The sequence below is a fragment of the Delphinus delphis genome, chromosome 21 (genome assembly GCF_949987515.2).
Source record: "Delphinus delphis chromosome 21, mDelDel1.2, whole genome shotgun sequence".
Lineage (NCBI taxonomy): Eukaryota > Metazoa > Chordata > Mammalia > Artiodactyla > Delphinidae > Delphinus > Delphinus delphis.
The window spans coordinates 18,505,486-18,524,299 of NC_082703.1; the positions used below are offsets into that span (position 1 = coordinate 18,505,486).

At 40.5% G+C, this 18,814-nt stretch overlaps 1 protein-coding gene across 3 annotated transcripts in view; it reads right to left on the reverse strand.

Moving 5' to 3' along the window:
* Window positions 1–18,814, reverse strand: part of MTUS1 (microtubule associated scaffold protein 1) — a 160,777-nt gene that overhangs the window by 94,979 nt on the left and 46,984 nt on the right. For all 3 annotated transcript variants that reach the window (XM_060001158.1, XM_060001159.1, XM_060001160.1), the window contains exons 2-3: window positions 9,785–12,036; window positions 4,263–4,458 (exon numbers count right to left, since the gene is read on the reverse strand). In XM_060001158.1, the coding sequence (XP_059857141.1) occupies window positions 4,263–4,458; window positions 9,785–11,881 (2,293 nt within the window). In that variant the 5' untranslated portion in view covers window positions 11,882–12,036. The remainder of the gene's footprint in view (window positions 1–4,262; window positions 4,459–9,784; window positions 12,037–18,814) is intronic.

The following is an 18,814-nucleotide window of genomic DNA, read 5'->3' on the forward strand; positions in this document are numbered from 1 at the left end:
ACTGAGCAGGAAAGAAGAGAAACTTATAAGGGTAGGCAAGTCATTACAGGTTTGGGATGTTTATTTTACTAACCGACAATAAAATGAATTAACAGGAAGGTTTACCCTTTTGAAATGGTCTTCAGTTTTCTTCTAGAGAAACATCTCTTTCATGAGGCCTTTCTTCAGGCTCTGCTATGATCAGATGGGCCCCTGAACATTCTTTTCCTCCAAATCCTAAAGCGCTTAAGGGCCTTTTCCACACCCCTTACAGATCCCTTTGTGCTGCTCGTTGGTTGCTGCAGGAACATGCATTCACCCTCCCCAGGCAGTTTAAAGGAGCCCCAGGGCGGGGGTTGGGAGGGTATATTTTGTTCTATTTCCGTAATCCTACCTGGCTCAGGCTGGTCACTGGCAGGTCAATTACATGTGTGTATGAAGGAACACACATATTTATAATCTAAAACCTGGTAAGAACTGGTATTACTTCTGAAAGAGGGTGGCAGGCGCTCTCTGAAGGTGCCTGACTGGATCTCAAAGTATTTCCTAAGCAGTTATTTATTCAGCAGCGTGAATCTGCAATGACCATGTAAAATCATTTCCATCATGGTAAATTGATATCTAACGTTAAGTCAAGAGCTCGACAAGAGAAATGCCACAGTTTCCGAAGTATCCAGCTGAGCGTAAGAATTTGAATTTTTCCAAAACTCACGATCAGACTGAAAGTGTTTCTTTAGACTAATAACGTGAAGGTTACGAGCATGGACTCCAGAGTCCTGTTACCTGGTCTGAATGTACTACCTCTGCCACTTTCTAGCTGCATAACCTCGACAAATTATTTAGCCTCACTGTGATGGCTTCCTCTTCTATAAAGTGCAGATAAGCCTCACAGAACTCTTATGAGGATTAAATGAATTTATAGGTGAAATGATAAAGACAAAGCCTGGAACTCGGTAAGCATTTAATAAGTGTGAGCTTCTATCACTGGCATTATAATTATTATTAGAAATAGTTTTCCTTGCTTACCTCATCTTATTTAATTAAGTGGTTGAAACACATACATACTCCAAAGAAACAAAGATAGTTTAGATCTGGTTTGTTATAATCACTTATAATCTGGTTTCAGATAAACTTCCAGATTTTTTTTTTTTTTTTTTTTTGCGGTACGCGGGCCTCTCACTGTTGCGGCCTCTCCCGTCGCGGAGCACAGGCTCAGGACACGCAGGCTCAGCGGCCATGGCTCACGGACCCAGCCGCTCCGCGGTATGTGGGATCCTCCCGGACCGGGGCACGAACCCGTGTCCCCTGCATCGGCAAGTGGACTCTCAACCACTGCACCACCAGGGAAGCCCCAAACTTCCAGATTTTTTTAAGGTACTTTTTTATTTCCAGTTTTAATGAGATGATTGACATACATCACTGTGTAAGTTTAAGGTGTACAGCATAATGATTTGACTTAAGGTGTATTGTGAAGTGGATTACCGCAGTAAGTTTAGTTAACATCCATCACCTCATTTAGATGCAATTAGAAAACTTTTTTTCCCCTCATAATGAGATTTACTCTTAGGACCTACTCTCTTAACAACTTCCCTATATATTACACAGCAGAGGTAACTACAGTCATCATGCTGTACACTAGAACTGCCAGACTTTGACAAGTGAAATGGAAAAGTGCCACTGGGTTTAATTACAATTCTTTCTCATATTCATTTCAAAGCTTCAAGAAAATGGCAATTTCAACTCCACGTCTGGTTTTCTACTTAGTTTTCTGAAAGGATTTATTGAAAACCCCAAGTTGGCTGGAACATTTCTGCTGGTTACCTTTCAGGAGACTAACTTTGTATGAGCACAGAGGATATCCATTTGGTTTCAATTTTCTAAGACACAAACACTTCATTGTACAGTAAATGGCAATATGCGCTCAATGATCCAAAAGCACATTGTTTTTGCTTCTTGATTTTGTTCTACTTTTAACTCTGTGACGATTAAGTTTCCTGTTCTCCGCGACAAAACACCTCTCAATCTACTGTGAGCGTCCAAACAAGTTAGTTGCTAGTAATATTTTAAAAACATAACACAATATAATCAAGTTAGTCTTCCAACCATTAAAATAAAAAAACTCAAATGCAAATCCACAAAATTTCTGTTTACACTGATTTTTTTTCCATTTATATATGGAAAATCACCAGGTAAGAGAGAATTTAGTTTTTAACTTGGATTGAAAACTCTGAATGCATAGCTTAGTTATTAAGCTTATTTATACGGGTTAATAAAAGCTCAATAAATTTTCTGTCTTTTCATTAAGACGAAGCAGACCTAGTTTTCCCTCTTTAAGGCATGGCATTATGTAGCCTAAAGTAAAGGGACTTCAAAACTGTGTCACTCCTTGGTAAAAGAATCCCATCATTTACAATACATCCTGGGTACTGGCCTAATTTCTTAAAAGGGTGCGCTTCAGGTTTTCTGGGATTCGAGCACCATGTGGTCCAGAGAATCACACTAGTAGCAGCCACTACTCAGAAAATTAGGTGAGCTCCAAATTGTCCCTAGAACGATAAGGACTGCAAAAGCTGATGGAGCCTGACATTCTCCAACCCTCCTACTTCACAGAAGCCCGGGGAGCGGAAACGACTAGCTCATGCAGCTCCCTGAGGGCATGGCGGTGCTAGACGCAGCGCTTCCAACAACAGGCCAGGATGCCAGCGGCCAGGGCCCTCTGGGCCGCCAAGCCACAGCTGCTGCTGACACCCGAGTGGGAAGGGGCTCCCCGTCCTCTGGAAAATCCACAAGCCTTGTATGGCAGCAACAGTAAGAACCAAAGCTTTGATCTCACTTATGCCCAACTCCCCAAACTGTGGCAACATCCAAAATGAGGATTGTTGCTTCTCCCAATGTCTTCAGTGCCTCTTCTGTTTTCCTCCCAAAGGATGAACACTTCGAGCTGACAAATTCCTCCTTCCCACTCAGTTCCTCTGGGGATGGAAATGGAAATGTGTGCAAATCCCTCTTCTGCCAGCCATGCCTCTTCCTGGGTTTGCTCCCCAGGACCCTCAAGACCTTGGTGCACAAGGCCTGATTTATTTAGGCCTGAACCTAAGTAAATCACCCTTAAAACACGTCTGCGTGTTATAAGCTTCTCACATGACAGCTTCGTAACAGGATTGGACAATAAAACCTAAAAATACTAAGGTGTAGACAGGTAAAGAGATCCCCTGAGGATTTAGTTGGTTTTGTTAGTTTCTGCAAAATGTTCTCACATGTGTGAACACACAAGTCTTGAGGCACTTTTTTTTTTTCCCAGACCATTCAACAGCAGTCACTATTTTTATAAGGGAACTTACTTCTAAATCTATCTGACATGCCTTTCATTTGCTCAGTGTTGTACCTGCTCAGACGAGGGGTATTCCCTGCAGTGTTCTGGTCAACTGGAACGGCCAGCAGGCTTTTTGTTTTAGTCCCTATGAAAAGGGCTGCCTTTCCCATTTCCGGTTCTTATTTTAACACAGAGAAATGCAAACCTCTGCCAATTTAGGAAGACATTTAACAGCTACTTTGGAAGCTCTCAGATTTTATAAATCGAACATGACTTTACTACTTCTAATATACAAACCAACATAAATCAAAGTTCGTAGTAGAAAAGTTTAACTTCTTAGTCACCCTCACATCCCTGAAGATTTTATAATACATCTTTCCGTAAAATTCAAGAAAAAAACTAGTCTCTTCATACATGATGTGGGCACATTATGAAACTAGTATATCACACCAGTATTATTAAGCAGTTAACCATCTGTAAAACATTTAAAAGTGAAATGACAGACATTACATGAAATTTCTAAAAATCTTATATGTTCTGGTATAATGTTATAAGTCATCATTGTAGTTATTACTTTAAAATGTATATCTCAGAAATAACTAAAAAAAAAAGAAAAAAGTGAAATGACTCGTGTATAACCAGTGCCCAATTGTGTGTGTGTGTGTGTGTGTGTGTGTGTGTGTGTGTGTGTGTGTATGCATGCTTCTGAATAGCTCTTACGTTGCTTTATGCACATCTCTCTCTCCCCAACTAGCCTTTACGTTACTCAAGGATCAGGGCTGTGTCTTAGACTTCTTTTTCAGTCTTCCCTGTGCAAGATGCTCGTCCACAAAAGGCTAAATGCTTTACTGACACAATGCATTAGAGCTCTATAACCAAAACTGGTCTCTCTGCTGCCTGATAGGACTAATTTTACATTCAAATACTTCATAAGCTGCTATAAAACACAACTGAATTATTTTATGCTTACCAGAACTGGACACACGCCTTATCCTCTGGGGAGATACGGCTCGATCAGAGTTGAGATTTCTACTGTCACTATTCCGCCTCAAACATGAAGCAGAAGGTCCCACTTTGGCTTTCGGACCAGGTGTTTTCCTCAAAATGGAGCAGTTGGACTTGGCTAGACTCCTACCTGAGATGGTTGCAGTTTTTGAAGCAGAACCCTGTGGAAAAAATAATGAAGGTTTCAGTCCAGATCATACCTTCCCCACACCACCGCCTGGTGCGGTTAGGTATGCAGAAAAACACAATTTCTGTCTAAGCAGATATGCCAGATGGACATTTAGTTTTCATTTTTACTATAAAGAAATTTAAACTCTTCATAGTTTACTCTTTGATTCGTCATGATCTGCCTTTTGTCCCCATCAGGGAAACTTCCCAAGGTGACTGATGCCACAAATTAAATTCAAGCTACAGCGTTCAGCCCTTTCCGTAGAGGCCCTCTACATGGTCTCCAACGCCGAAGATTCCATCATCTTTCTTTGGTTTCTCTCACAGAGCTCTCTCCTGGTTTCCCTTCTATCTGTCTGGTTATTCCATTTCTGGGTCCTGCTCTTCTCTATACCTTCAAATGCTGGTCATCACAAGGGTCCTCAACTTGGCCCTTTCTCACCATACACTCTCCCCACATGATCTTGTCCACTCTTTCCACTGCCACCTAAACACCGCTTTATCCCAAGTCCTCATGTCCAAGCCAACACTCTCTCCCGAGTTCCCCACATATTCAGTTTCTTTCTTCCTCTGCTTCACTTAGCATCCATCAGGCACCTCGACCTAACAATGTTGACAATATTATTGTTATTTTTACTGATCAACCTACAGACCTTACAGAATGAAAAATAAGTTCGAAATGCACATATCAATTCATTTAATCCTAATAACCCTACAAGGTTGATACTTTCATCATACTGCATTTCACAGCAGAAGAACATGAAGCAGTTTCTAAAACTCAGATTAATTTTACCCGTCCATCTCAAAACTTAGCTCTTCTCATATTCACCACCATGTGCCCAGGCACCCAACTTACACAATGAAAGCTATTTCTAGGGGCTTCCTTTCTTACCTCCTAAGCCCCTCTGGATGTCATTCTCACCCTTCTCCATCAGCCTTAGTACAGGTTGCATCATTTCTGGGATGCCTGGAACCATATCCAATTCACCTCCCAGTCCGCTGCTAAGGCGATCTCTCTCAAGTCCAAGGAGGCTTCCCTCCGTCTCGCAGATAAAGTCGACTCTTCCAAATAACGCCTTTTGGATGTGGCCGCCCTGCCACCCTCTTCAGCTTGCTCCTTACTGTTCATGGTTCTGCACCCCCAGCTCCCATGATACTCACTACCCTGCGTCCCCTAAATGAGAATGTTTCTTCATCTTTGTACACGTTATTCCTTCCACCCAAAATACCCTTGCATTCATCCTTGATCTTTAAGCTTCAGCTAGTGACTAACATGCTCTCTCCCCTAGAAGCCTTCCCTTCCTTGATAACTCTCCCCATCGCCACCACCCTACTCTGCCATGAGCAGGATAGGGAGTCTATACACACTCCCAACTGAGGACCTAACAGTCCCTTTTTGTTTACCTTCTAATACTACCCACTGTACTAGGCACTAGGTTTGGCCAGGGGCTGTGTCTTTCCTTCTCTAAATCCCAACCATCACTGTCATATAGAGCACAAAGTAGGCACCCAATAAAGGTTCTCATTCTACGTGTAGGAAATGAGAGCCTGAGATGTGCTCAAAGAACAAAGTTCAACACCATAAGCTATAATTTGTATTCTCCCATTAAAGAAAAATTGAGCCTCACAGAGACTAAGTAACTTGCCTGAGGTTATTTTGCCAATGAATGGACGGAGCTACAATGTGAAACCACATCAAACTCCAAAATCGATGCTCCTAACCTGTACGTTGACTATTCCCCACCAGGACCATTCTTTCTTTGCTTAATAAGTCATAAGTGCAGGACTTCCCTGGTGGCGCAGTGGTTAAGAATCCGCCTGCCAATGCAGGGGACACGGGTTCGAGCCCTGGTCCGGGAAGATTCCACATGCCGCGGAGTAACTAAGTCCATGCACCACAACTACTGAGCCTGTGCTCTAGAGCCCACAAGCCACAACTACTGAGGCCCGCGTGCCTAGAGCCCGTGCTCTACAACAAGAGAAGCCATCGCAAGGAGAAGCCCGTGCACCGCAACGAAGAGTAGCCCTGGCTCTCCGCAACTAGAGAAAAGCCCACGTGCAGCAACGAAGACCCAATGTAGCCAAAAATAAATAAGTAAATTTATTAAAAAGTCATAAGTGGATAATTTCCCTTAGAGATACGTAAAGCCCCATGTTGATGACATACACTAGGTGGATTAAAAACTAAATTAAATAGGGCCATATCCTAAGAGAACACTGGAAAGCAACATAAAATTGGCCAAAAAAAGCAGGCGATGGACACAAAGATCTTCTCCCTCTACCATAAAACTGGCTAAGGTAATGCCCCAGAAAAACTTTTAAAAAGTAAACCAAACTTTTAACCAACTTACAAAGTGAATCTTTAACAAATCAGATTTGTTCTGCCTTTCAGAACCAACATTCCATAGAATTTTGAAAGCCTGCAGTGTGTGGAGCAGAAAGGGCCAGGATTCAAGTCAGGGGACCTGAGTTGGAATCTCAATTTTACAACTTACCAGCTATGTGTGTGGGTTAAGTAACCACTTAGGAAGCTTTAAACTGTAGCTAACAAATTTCCTGTTGTTACTGGCAAGAGTAAATGACAGTGTATAAAGTACCTGAACATTTCTGAGAAAATTAAATGATATAATATACATAAAGCACCTGAGCAAAGGGTTTGACCCAGAGCAGTCATCGAAAAAAATATCCATTTCTTTCCATTTAGATAATTCACCACCCCTTTTATCTAACATACTATCACCAATATATAACCTCTATAACGGGGAGCTATACTCAACCTGCATCAAGTTGAAGTCAAATTCCCTTTCCAACAGAAGCTTTCTGAAGTTTCAGGTAAACCCTGACCAAACAGCTGGGAGGTTGCAGGCAACCTAAGGATTCAGTGAACTCAAGGCCTAATTTGTCTCAAGACCAACAGAGCACATTGAAAATGCACATTTCTCCAGCACTGTCTCATCACAAAACCAGGGCAGATTCAGAGCCTCCGGGTGCTGCTGAAATGACTAAGAAACATAGGGATTTGCCTACAACACGACGCAAAGGCTCACTCATTCAACTCTCTACAATAAATACAATGCCTGTGGCCAGTGACGGTTTGCTGGGCCCCTTCCCCATGATACATGGAAATGTGTCAAGAGGTGAATAGTGATATTAGAGGGAATTGCACATGAAACATTATCATGGGGAAAAATGAGTTTTTAATACTCATCAACAAGTAAAAGTGTCAGTACTGAAAATATGGAAATCCTAACTGCAAGGTTCCTAAGATGAAAAGTGCTTCTTTCTCCAGTACCGGGATCCACTTCAATGTGATGATTCTATCACCTTACTTCAGCATCACACCATAAGCCTGAAAGACAGGCTTTCATTCCGCACATGGGAAACAGAAAGCTAAGACGTACTCTCAACGCACATATCAGAAAAAGTTTTAATTTCAAAATTACACAACCAATTGATATGCAAGGCAAATGTTATTTAAAGAAACTTTATGCTAGGTTTTCTGGGAGTTGGAGATCACTGCACAATAAAAGTCTCCCATAAATCAAGGAGGAATAATGGTTTTCATGTATATGTATCTATAAACACCAAACTAAGAATGTTGCTTAGAATTACCAGAGGTTGTCATTTAATTTAACAAAGTATCTAATGAAAAATTGTATAAAATGAGTTTCCTAAGTCTGATTTCAAAAGGACTTAAAAATAAAAATCTGAGTTTTGGGGCTTCCCTGGTGGCGCAGTGGTTGGGAGTCTGCCTGCCAATGCAGAGGACGCGGGTTCGGACCCTGGTCTGGGAGGATCCCACATGACGCGGAGCGACTAGGCCCATGGGCCACAACTACTGAGCCTGCGCGTCTGGAGCCTGTGCTCCGCAACAAGAGAGGCCGCGATAGTGAGAGGCCCGCGTACCGCGATGAAGAGTGGCCCCCACTTGCCGCAACTAGAGAAAGCCCTCACACAGAAACGAAGACCCAACACAGCAAAAATAAATAAATTAATTAAAGAGCTCTCAGTGGTATAGCATAAAGAGAAGAAAAGCAGGGAGCAGAATAAAAGTTACAGTGAAAGACCATTTATATACTCAATTTAAAAAAAAAGGAAAAAAATCTGAGTTTTGAAATAATGGACAGTCTCAGTAGCTTAGACATCACTGCGGTGGGCCATTCTTCCTAAAAGGAAGATTTACTATAAATGCCAAAGCATCTCTAAACTGAACTAGCTCAAGAATATCTTCCTAAAAGGACCTAACAATTCCCTATGCACCCTCAAGACACTTAAAACAGCCCTTTAACACTTCACCAAACTACACGTGTCGTTCCTCTCAGACATGAGCCCTCCACACAGATGACTCCCATGTGCCTTCCTACCCTGGCACCGACCTCCACTCCTGGCCCAGAGGACAGACGCCCAGGAAAAGCCTATGTGGGGCTGGAGATGCATGCAAGTCCCCACTGCCGAAACAGCACTGAGGATGAACACACAAAGCCCAGAGAGGCCTCCCAAATGCTTCCAACACTCAGAAAGCTAGTTTCTTCAAGCTAGAGTCAAAACTATATCCATGCTGGAAAAAAAAAAAAAAATCTTTGAACTGCATGTGAATTCTTGTTTAAATGGAACCCCCAAACATCTGCCAGGTACTATATAAAACATACTACCTTTTCACTATACATGAATAAAATAGGTTTTATTTTAGTCCCGGGAATCAATACATTAGGACTGCAAGAGACCTCAGACATCTACTAGCCAATCCTTTCACCACTGCGTCTCAAAAGGTTGCTTGCCCAGAGTCACCTTAGCTAATCAGAGGCAGAATCCAGAATCCTCCTGTTCACAGGACAGGGCTCCACTACCTGGGGCAGCTTCCTCAACAGGAGACCAGGAATTATTTTTATGTTGATACTGTTTACCAGCACTGCCTAGCCATTTCTCAAATGTGGCCCAATACATCTGTAAGTTCATAAACAAAACGTTTATTTTTTCATAAATATAAAATATAATCAGATATTTAACTTCAAATAACTAATTACACTAAAATATTAAAGTAACCTGTTCTTTCAGCTGACTATTAAAAGGGATGTTGATACTCAATACAAAATACTGGACTTGAGGTTTTTTGGTTTTTTTTTTTCGATATGCAGGTAACCAATTAACATTCTAAAATGTACTGACAAGACACAGAATTACTGAATAACATAGCAATACCTGAAAGCAAATCTGCACACCTAGTTCAGCAATATTACTGACTAGTAGTGGATAAGCAATTGCTAATACATCTCTCCGTTTCCACCACCATTTCCTGAAGCGGGCAAAAATTTCACTTACCAAAAACAGAGAACCATAGTCAAAGGTCTCATTCATAATTTCCTTTTTTAGCTCTTGTTTTGCCATCGGTGTCCCATTTTCTTTTTCACCCTTGTTTTCAGGGCTAATCCTATCGATGTTGGAAGTATAGGGCATTTGCAAACATTCTGTGCTTTCCATTTTAATAGGGAGTTCACCTTTGATCTTCTGAAAAACGGCAGCCACGGACCCAGTCTCACATGCTGAATTGGAAGAACTTGCTTTGTCCACATCTTCCTGATTCGATTTCACGGCAGATGTTGTTCTTACAACTTTGTGTGAAGCATTTTTAGAATGAGTTGTAACATGCACAGCCTGGCTCGTAATGAGTTTATTAAATTGCTGCTTATGTGTCTTGTTATTTAGGATTTCTGCTTTTGTGTCCGCATTCAAGTCAGACGTTGGTGTTTTTCTCAAAGCTGTCGACGGTCTTGAGGAAGACACTGATGAGGGTGATGAGGCCCCAGTTAACTGAGGTCGGGGTGCAGCCTTTGATAGAGCAGGGTCCTTGGACGGTAGCACTGGTCTGGATACAACTTTTGCTTTGACATTCTTGAAGTTTGGTCTTGGGTAACTTATAATTTCAGTTTTTCTAACTTTGCTGCCTAGGGGGCTATTCGTTTTGGTGGTTGATTTTCCTAGATTAGGTTTAGACATGTTCATCGGTGCCCCCTTCAAGTTTGGTAAACGTCTAAGCTCTCGATTACTCTTCTGCACTTTACTCCATTTCTCCGTCGCTTCAATAGGTGAGAGAGAAAAGGTTGCGTTTGCGGGTTCTAGGACTGGCGTGGACATGCAAACTATGTTATTTGTACTAATGACCATATCATCTGCATCCCAAGTCAGTTCAAATGATGAAGCCACCTTCTGTCCCGGCGGGCTATTCGGTATCAATTCTATGGTATGATTTCGGGTTCCCAAATCCTTTTCATTAGAGGCAACTGGTGTGTCTTTAGCCACAGTGACTTGATGTTCTGGGTCCAGCACTTGGGTTTTGCTTTTATCAAAAGCTGGCACCAGTAAAGGGCATTCATCATCTATAAGACAAGTGGACACTGTTTCTCTTACATTTTGGCCCATTTCCTTTTGCCCATATGAGCTCTGTGAATGTCTCTCACTATTTGGTTCATCTTTAGATGAACAAAAGAACTCTTGTAATACAGACCCACTGGGAACATCCATGCCATCAGAAACTGGTGTTAGAGCTTGTATCTCCTTTTCTCCGCCTAGTCTTTGCTGTGCCCCATCTGGGTACTCACTGGTGACCTTTCCCGAAGAACAGTGACAGTGATTTTCAGTATCTGGAAGAACCACATCAGTTTGCATCACCATGTCAGAAAATGCTGTGTAAGTTGTGTCTTGGGCCTGTGATGCTGTAGCTTGAGGGTTTTCGAAGCTGTCTCTATCATAACTCATTTCTCTCACATATATCTTATCAGAATGGGAAGATGGAGGAACACAACAGGATGAAGATGTATTTCTACTTCTCATGCTGGTTGGCTGCAGGCTTGCAGTGGTAGGCAAAGACTGACTCTTTCCAGTGGTGTCATGTGTTATGAAGGTACAGTTAACATTATCCACTTTCATGTCAAATGTCTGGTTTAGCGCCAAGGCAGTAGGGTTTCCTGTACAGTTCAAATCATCATCGTTAGGATTCCACACGAAAGGCAGAGATGTCTCAACGCTCTGGTCCTGAAATGATTCTAGGGAATGACAACTGTTACGCAAATCTTTGGGTTCCTCTGTATTTACAACATGTGCAAAAGACAGACATGTGGAATCCTTGTGCATATCTAACATCTCCTTACTAACAAAATCACTTGAAGACTTTTGGTGTTCAAGTACTTCAACACACCGAGGGTTTAAAGAAATATTTTCACCAAAGGCCACAGCAGAGTTGGTTTCATAATCAACCACCATGTCATCTGGGTTGGCAGAATTCCAACTCACATTATTGGTTGAAGAGTTTTGGGTACATGGTGATTTTTGGTTGTATGCATATGTGTTTCCATTTTTATCACTGATAAATAAGGACTGCAGTTCATCTTCTGTCTTGTCATCTGAATTATCATCATTCATCCTGAAATATTAACTTTAAACCTCTGCCATTTTATTTCTTCTTTAAAACCGTTTAAATGAGAGGGAAGGAAAATGTGTCCATCTCCTAAGTTTTTCAGCACAGTTGAAAGTTTCTTAGTCTAAGCTGTCTTGAACTTGAAATGATTTGTTGTTCCCTGGAAGAAATAAAATGTTTCACTCAAGTAAATATTAGAAAATTAACAAGTCATCACTTGATTAATTTCAATTGCTTTCTTTTTACATTTAAAGAACCTACAACTATGGACAGGGGTGATTAAGATATTAGCTAAAGAATCACCCTCTTTTCAAACATACTTTTTCATTTGAGGAAATGGGCAGAATGGGCTGCTAAAACTGCCCCCCCGCATCTGAGATGCCTCTGCCCTCACTCACCATAATAGAGAAGGAGGCTAAATCTGACAATAGCCTTTCCTTCTTTTTGGTTGACAGAGTGACTACTGGTCCTAATTTACCTAGGACGGTCCCAATTTACGCCTGTTGTCCCAACATAATTAGAAATAATGCCCTTTTCATTTTCAGAAAAGTTCCCTATTGTTTCCATGAAGAACGATTTCCAGACAGATTAAGCAGGCACAGCACATAAGCTAAAGATCAATGAAGATTTAGGGCCCTAGTGTTTCTCTTCCCCATTTTCACTGCCTTTCTCAAACACACTCCATTTCAAAGTTGAAAAAAAGAAAAGCTGTTGATTCTTCGGAGTTAAAGTGGTATTCTATTGAAAGTACCTAAAAATGTTGAACAGAGTTCCTGTACGACACAGCAATTCTCCACTTAGGTATCTACTAAAATGAAAGGAATACATCCAAAAATTTGTACACCAATGTACATGGTTCGGTCTGCCCTACGGGCCACCAAGAAAAAAAGATGTACATGATTTGTAATAGAAGCATTATTCATAACAGCCGCAAAGTGGAAGCAACCCAAATGTCCACTAACTGGTAAACAGATAACAAAATGTTGTGTACCCATACAACGGAATATATTTTTCAGCAAGAGAAACGAATGGAGTATTGATGCATGCTACAACATGGATACAACGTTATGACTTAAAATATAAATAAAAGAATAGTATAAGCAAAAGTAAAAGAATATATAAGTAAAAGAAGCCAGTCACAAAAGACTACATATTATGGGATACTATTTACATGAAATGTCCAGAATAGGCAAATCTATAGAAAGCAGATGGGTGGTTCTCTAGGGCTGAGAAGGGGCGCGAGGGAAGGGAATGAGGAGTGACTGCTGATTGGAATGTGTTTATTTTGAGGGTAATAAAAATGCTCTAAGGGTTATGATTATGGTGATGGTTGCACAGAGCTGTAAATATACTAAAACTATTGAATTGTACACTTTTAAAAAATCATTAAAAACAACCCATGAGGGGCTTCCCTGGTGGCGCAGTGGTTGAGAATCTGCCTGCCAATGCAGGGGACACGGGTTCGAGCCCTGGTCTGGGAGGATCCCACATGCCGCGGAGCAACTGGGCCCGTGAGCCACAACTACTGAGCCTGCGCGTCTGGAGCCTGTGCTCCACAACAAGACAGGCCGTGATAGTGAAAGACCCGTGCACCGCTACGAAGAGTGGCCCCCGCTTGCCGCAACTGGAGAAAGCCCTCGCACAGAAACTAAGACCCAACAGAGCAAAAATAAATAAATTTAAAAATTCACGACATTTGTCAATATTAAAAAAAAAAAACCCACGAAAGCTTTCAAATCCAAGGATTTTTGCAAAAAACTAAAATTTTATTACGCTTTTGATTATACTGACGTGCTTAAGAAAGGCCCACATATTCAAGCTAGGACTGCAAATACCTCATATAGATATACATTCGCTTGAACTGACTTTCTAATCTTGGTATTTAATGCCAACCAGGTATCATGGTTCTGTTCTGAAGAAATAAAATATCCATGAGGAAAAAAATGACATTCTGTAACCTAGAAATTTGTAAATTAAGAGTAGATCTCATTTTTCTATTTTGCAATCTTTTCTCTGTATTCAAACATACTTCAGTGACCTAAATACAATGAGGAGAATAGGAACGATAGAAGAACTGAAAGGATCAGTATCTTTGCTAACAGTGCTCCGGATTTCCAGCCATGCATCCTGAAACCAGCTTTTACCAGGGGCAAGAAGAAAGGCTGCAATGTTTATGTCAGCAGCACGCAGGCACATGCATACAAGAGATTCTGATCCCAAAATAAGTGCTATAGGATTTGTATGCTGGTAGAAAATTTAAAGTAGTCTCTTTTTCCCCACCATAGCTCTTTAGGTAATAAAGAAATCACTGAAATAACAGATTTTGGCTAGCACCTTAATAAAAGTTTTTATGAAACACAAATTATATTTTTAACCCTCGGGTATAAAACAGGTTAGAGCTAAATGTTTAAATCAGGAAGTCGATTTATTCATTTTTTGGAGTTACGTGGGGGGCGCAGAGTTTCACAAAGCATGAAATATGCTACACCCTTATGTTTCCATAAGGCCAATACTCATTTACGAGATCCTGGGATAAACAGATAGGAGCACTGCAAACAGAAGCATTTAACAGAAATCACAGACGTTATCTGCCTGGATAAAGAGAGGCATTAAATTCAACTGATGGAGCTTTACTTCCTGAGCTCCCCCTTTCAGAGTATACAAAATATGATTTTAAAAAAACTGAAAAAAGTAAAGAAAATGGTTCGTATGTCAAAGCACCTCAAGTTATTTTTTAAATAAATGTATAATAGGATAATTTACACCACCAGTTCCATGTCCTTCTATGTTTAGGTTGTTTCTAGATTTATTTATTATTAAATATTATTTATTTATAAACAGCACTGCACTAACTATCTTTGCAATCTTTGACTACCTCTGATTGTTGCCTTTGGAAAAACTTCCTGGAAATAAAAGCATTACTGAGTCAAATGATGATTTTTGAAGGCTCTTAAAATAGTTTGTCAAATCATTAATAGAATAAAAAGGCAGGATTGTTAACAATGTATGTATTAATAAACGTATATAACCTGAGTTTTCTTTTAAAGCTTGTGCATTTTGTTCAGCGTTGTCTCCCAAGAACTTTCCCAAGCTACTGTAATACAAAAACATTTCTAACAACTGTGAAATTCCACTAAAGTTAAGGTTAAATGTTTTAGATTTATAAGTCAGTAGATTGGGACTTCCCGGTGGTCCAGTTAAGAATCCGCCTTCCAATGCAGGGGATGCAGGTTCGACCCCTGATCCGGGAAATAAGATCCCACATGCCACGGGGCAAACTAAGCCCGCGCACCACAACCAAAGAGCCCGTGTGCCACAACTAAGACCCGATGCAGCCAAATAAATAAAAATAAATATTAAAAAAATTTTTTTAAATAATTCAGTAGATTACAAAGAGTAATAGGAAAGTAAAGAAACCATCAACCTTCACATGACTGCTTAGCACACTTGGGTTTATAATTTTTTTAAATTCACACATCCAAGAAAAAAAAAAATCCCAAACTCGGTGAGCAAAGCTAACAACAACAAAAAAAAAACCCCATAAAAACAAAATGTATTCTGAAGAAATACTTAAGGAGAATTTTGGTATGAAATAAATTTACTGAAGTCTTTTCTACTTTTGTAGATAAGAGTAAAGAATTAGAGGTACAGAGATTTGGATACCAAACAAATTCTGAAGTTAAGCTTATCAGTTCCAGGATTAGTTGGAAGATCAACCTCAACATTCACTAAGGAAAAAAAAATAGCTTCAAGTCTCCATCTCATCACTACAGACAAAGCCATGGGCAGGAAAGGGATGACCAGGCTTCCCTCAGGAATTTTGTCAAAAAAATTAAAACTTAGCCTTGTTGTCTTATGGCCAATCTCACTCCTTTCCTGATATAAGAATCGTACCTAAATTTCTACCACGTGCTGGACTCATATTCTTTGACTTAATCTCACCTGACCCATGATGCAATGTCTTTATATTTCTATGATTACAATGTAATTTGTAAAGCCTTCAAAGTTACTATCTTGGGAACGTTTTTTACTAAAGCAAAATCAAAGATGTTTTAAAAAGAGAAAAAGAGAAAAGGTTGGACTAAATCATTCTCACCCAAAGGGTTAATTTCTCAAGTTGCCGTTCAGTAGCATTATCTATCAGAACAAAGTAGAATGATTAAATTTCCTTTTTAAGAGAGCCATTTGGGAAAATAAAGAGATCTTTTTCAGAGAACAATTTGTACAAGAGAGAACAATTTCCCTACTTATTAAGATGTGGGAATATGAGAGGGTAGCTCCTCTTGAATAAAAAGATTAGCAGAATATGTATTTCTATAATGATTTGTAAGGTTAAAAACTGATAGATATGCACTAAAAGAAATGGTCAGTGAAAAGCACTACTAGTGCAAGATTTGAGCTATTTCAACACCTCTGGGAAAAAATAAGGTTAGTTTCTAAATCTTAGCTTAAGAAGAATGATTGTTCCCCACGGATAAAAATCCATTATCATATAATTGAATACATTAACATTGTCATTAATACGGAAAGACATTTTAGAGATCCAATTCAAATTTCCTCATTTTACAAATGAGGAAACCACTTCTAAGAAATAAACTCCATGGCTGGACCAAATTAGTTGCTAATGGCAGCTTACTGTTAGATTATACAATAGTTATGTGCCTTATTTGTCAACTGAACTATAAACCCAGTAGAGGCTTACACCATCAGTAGGTATTTTCTACATCTTCCTATTACATGCAATGTCTAACACAGTAATTTGAACTTAACACAGCTAAACTTGCTATCCCATATGCTAATTATGAAATAAAAGAATTTGTTTCAAGTCACATTTCTCTGAAGCCATAAACAACTTTAATTTTACTCCTTATTTGTGTCAATATATGGCATACCAGTTGTATAATACAATTATAACTTACAGCTTGGACTTCCCTGGTGGCGTAGTGGTTAAGAATCCGCCTGCCAATGCAAGGGACACGGGTTCGAGCCCTGGTCCGGGAAGATCCCACATGCCATGGAGCAACTAAGCCTGTGCGCCACTACTGAGCCTGCGCTCTAGAGCCCACGAGCCACAACTACTGAGCCCACGTGCCACAACTACTGAAGCCTGCACACCTAGAGCCTGTGCTCTGCAGCAAGAGAAGCCACCGCAATGAGAAGCTCGCACACCACCACGAAGAGTAGCCCCGGCTCGCAGCAACTGGAGAAAGCCCGCATGCAGCAGTGAAGACCCAACACAGCCAAAAATAAATAAATAAATAAAATTAAAAAAAAAAAAAAAAAACTTACAGCTTTAAATCACAGAATCATGTCAGTCGTCTTAAGTTTTTAAGAACTCACTAATCACAACCGTAGTTCAGCTCTCGAGGCTTTAAAACTCAAAATATTACCTAATCTTCAATGTACTGTAAAACAAAAAGACACAGGCACAATACCTAAACTACAAATTTTATTCTAAAGTCAAAAACAAAGCAGTTGAACAAAAAGTCACCGGCATGTGTTACTAGTATATTCATAAAGTTCTACCTCCTGTTAAAACCATTCAAGGTGGCTAATAATTTTACCCCTTAAGCCTCATCATATTACTTTTTTCACAATTCAGGGTTAAAGTCCCAAATTAGCTCCTGCAACCTACCTTTTGACAAACTCAACTTCCTCAAGCACTGAGCTTAGTAAAGTACATCTTACACCTAGGAACAAAGTACTGGTACAAGCATACCTAGTCACTGGTTTCCTAAGAGCATAATGATTTCCAGTGAAGCCATTTAAGTAGGGGGAAATCTAGAGTTGGTTTAATGAATTTATAAATGAAGGCTATGGACGTTCCACAACAAAGTTGAACTTTAAATCATTTACAAAACAAGTACAAATCAACTGGCTGCTTCTGAAAAAATGCAGATTGAGTCAGTAGGTCATGGGTGGGGCCTGAGATTCTGCATTTCTATCCAGCTCCCTGGTGATGCTGAAGCTTTTGGTCCATGGACCATCCCTGGAGTAGCAAGGATGCAGCAGAGAACTCTGAGAAAAGATTGCCCACCTAGCCAACCAGATCAACACAATAACTGTACTGTCAGAGCTGGTTACCCTCACATCCAACTTTATAATATGTTCTCTAACTGGAAACAGACATCCCTTACTTTTGAACCCTTAATTTATGCTTTTGCACTTTTCTCTCAGATAGCTAATACTCCCTCTATGGAAAATAACTGAAAATTTTTATAGTCATGGAAGATGTTGCTTCTAAATCCTACTTGAGTTTATTCCTTCCATGTGGAGGGAGTTCAGTGAGTGTAACATTCCTGCCTTTTTTCTGTCCTTTTACTCACTCCATCCAGAAGCAAGAAAGTGACTTAAATGGATTCTGTAAATTCAGGAAGAACTAGCTGGGCAAGGACTAGGATAAGGTGAGGGTACCATTTGCCTTGGGCACTAAATATAAGACAGTCTCAGTAACAGTCCCCCCGGAGCCTGAGTCAAGGGAAAAGTCAGTAATACTGACCCTGTGTCTCCTTTAAATTTTTGAGATTTTATTCATCGTGGATTTTTTTTACATGAATTCTGATTTTTAAAAATAGTGATCGGGGCTTCCCTGGTGGCACAGTGGTTGAGAGTCCGCCTGCCGATGCAGGGGACACGGGTTCGTGCCCTAGTCTGGGAGGATCCCACTTGCCGCAGAGCGGCTGGGCCCGTGAGCCATGGCCGCTGAGCCTGCGCATCCGGAGCCTGTGCTCCGCTACGGGAGAGGCCACAGCAGTGAGAGGCCCACGTACCGCAAAAAAAAAAAAAAAAAAAGTGATCCAGGTAAACAACATTTAAAGCACTAAGGTTTTGCTGGCCTCACTCTCTTCACCCTAGTCCCAGCCCCGCTGCCCACAGAGAACACAAGCTCTCTTCTGTTCCCCACCCCTACCAGGAACAGGCCCTGTCCCTACAGTGGA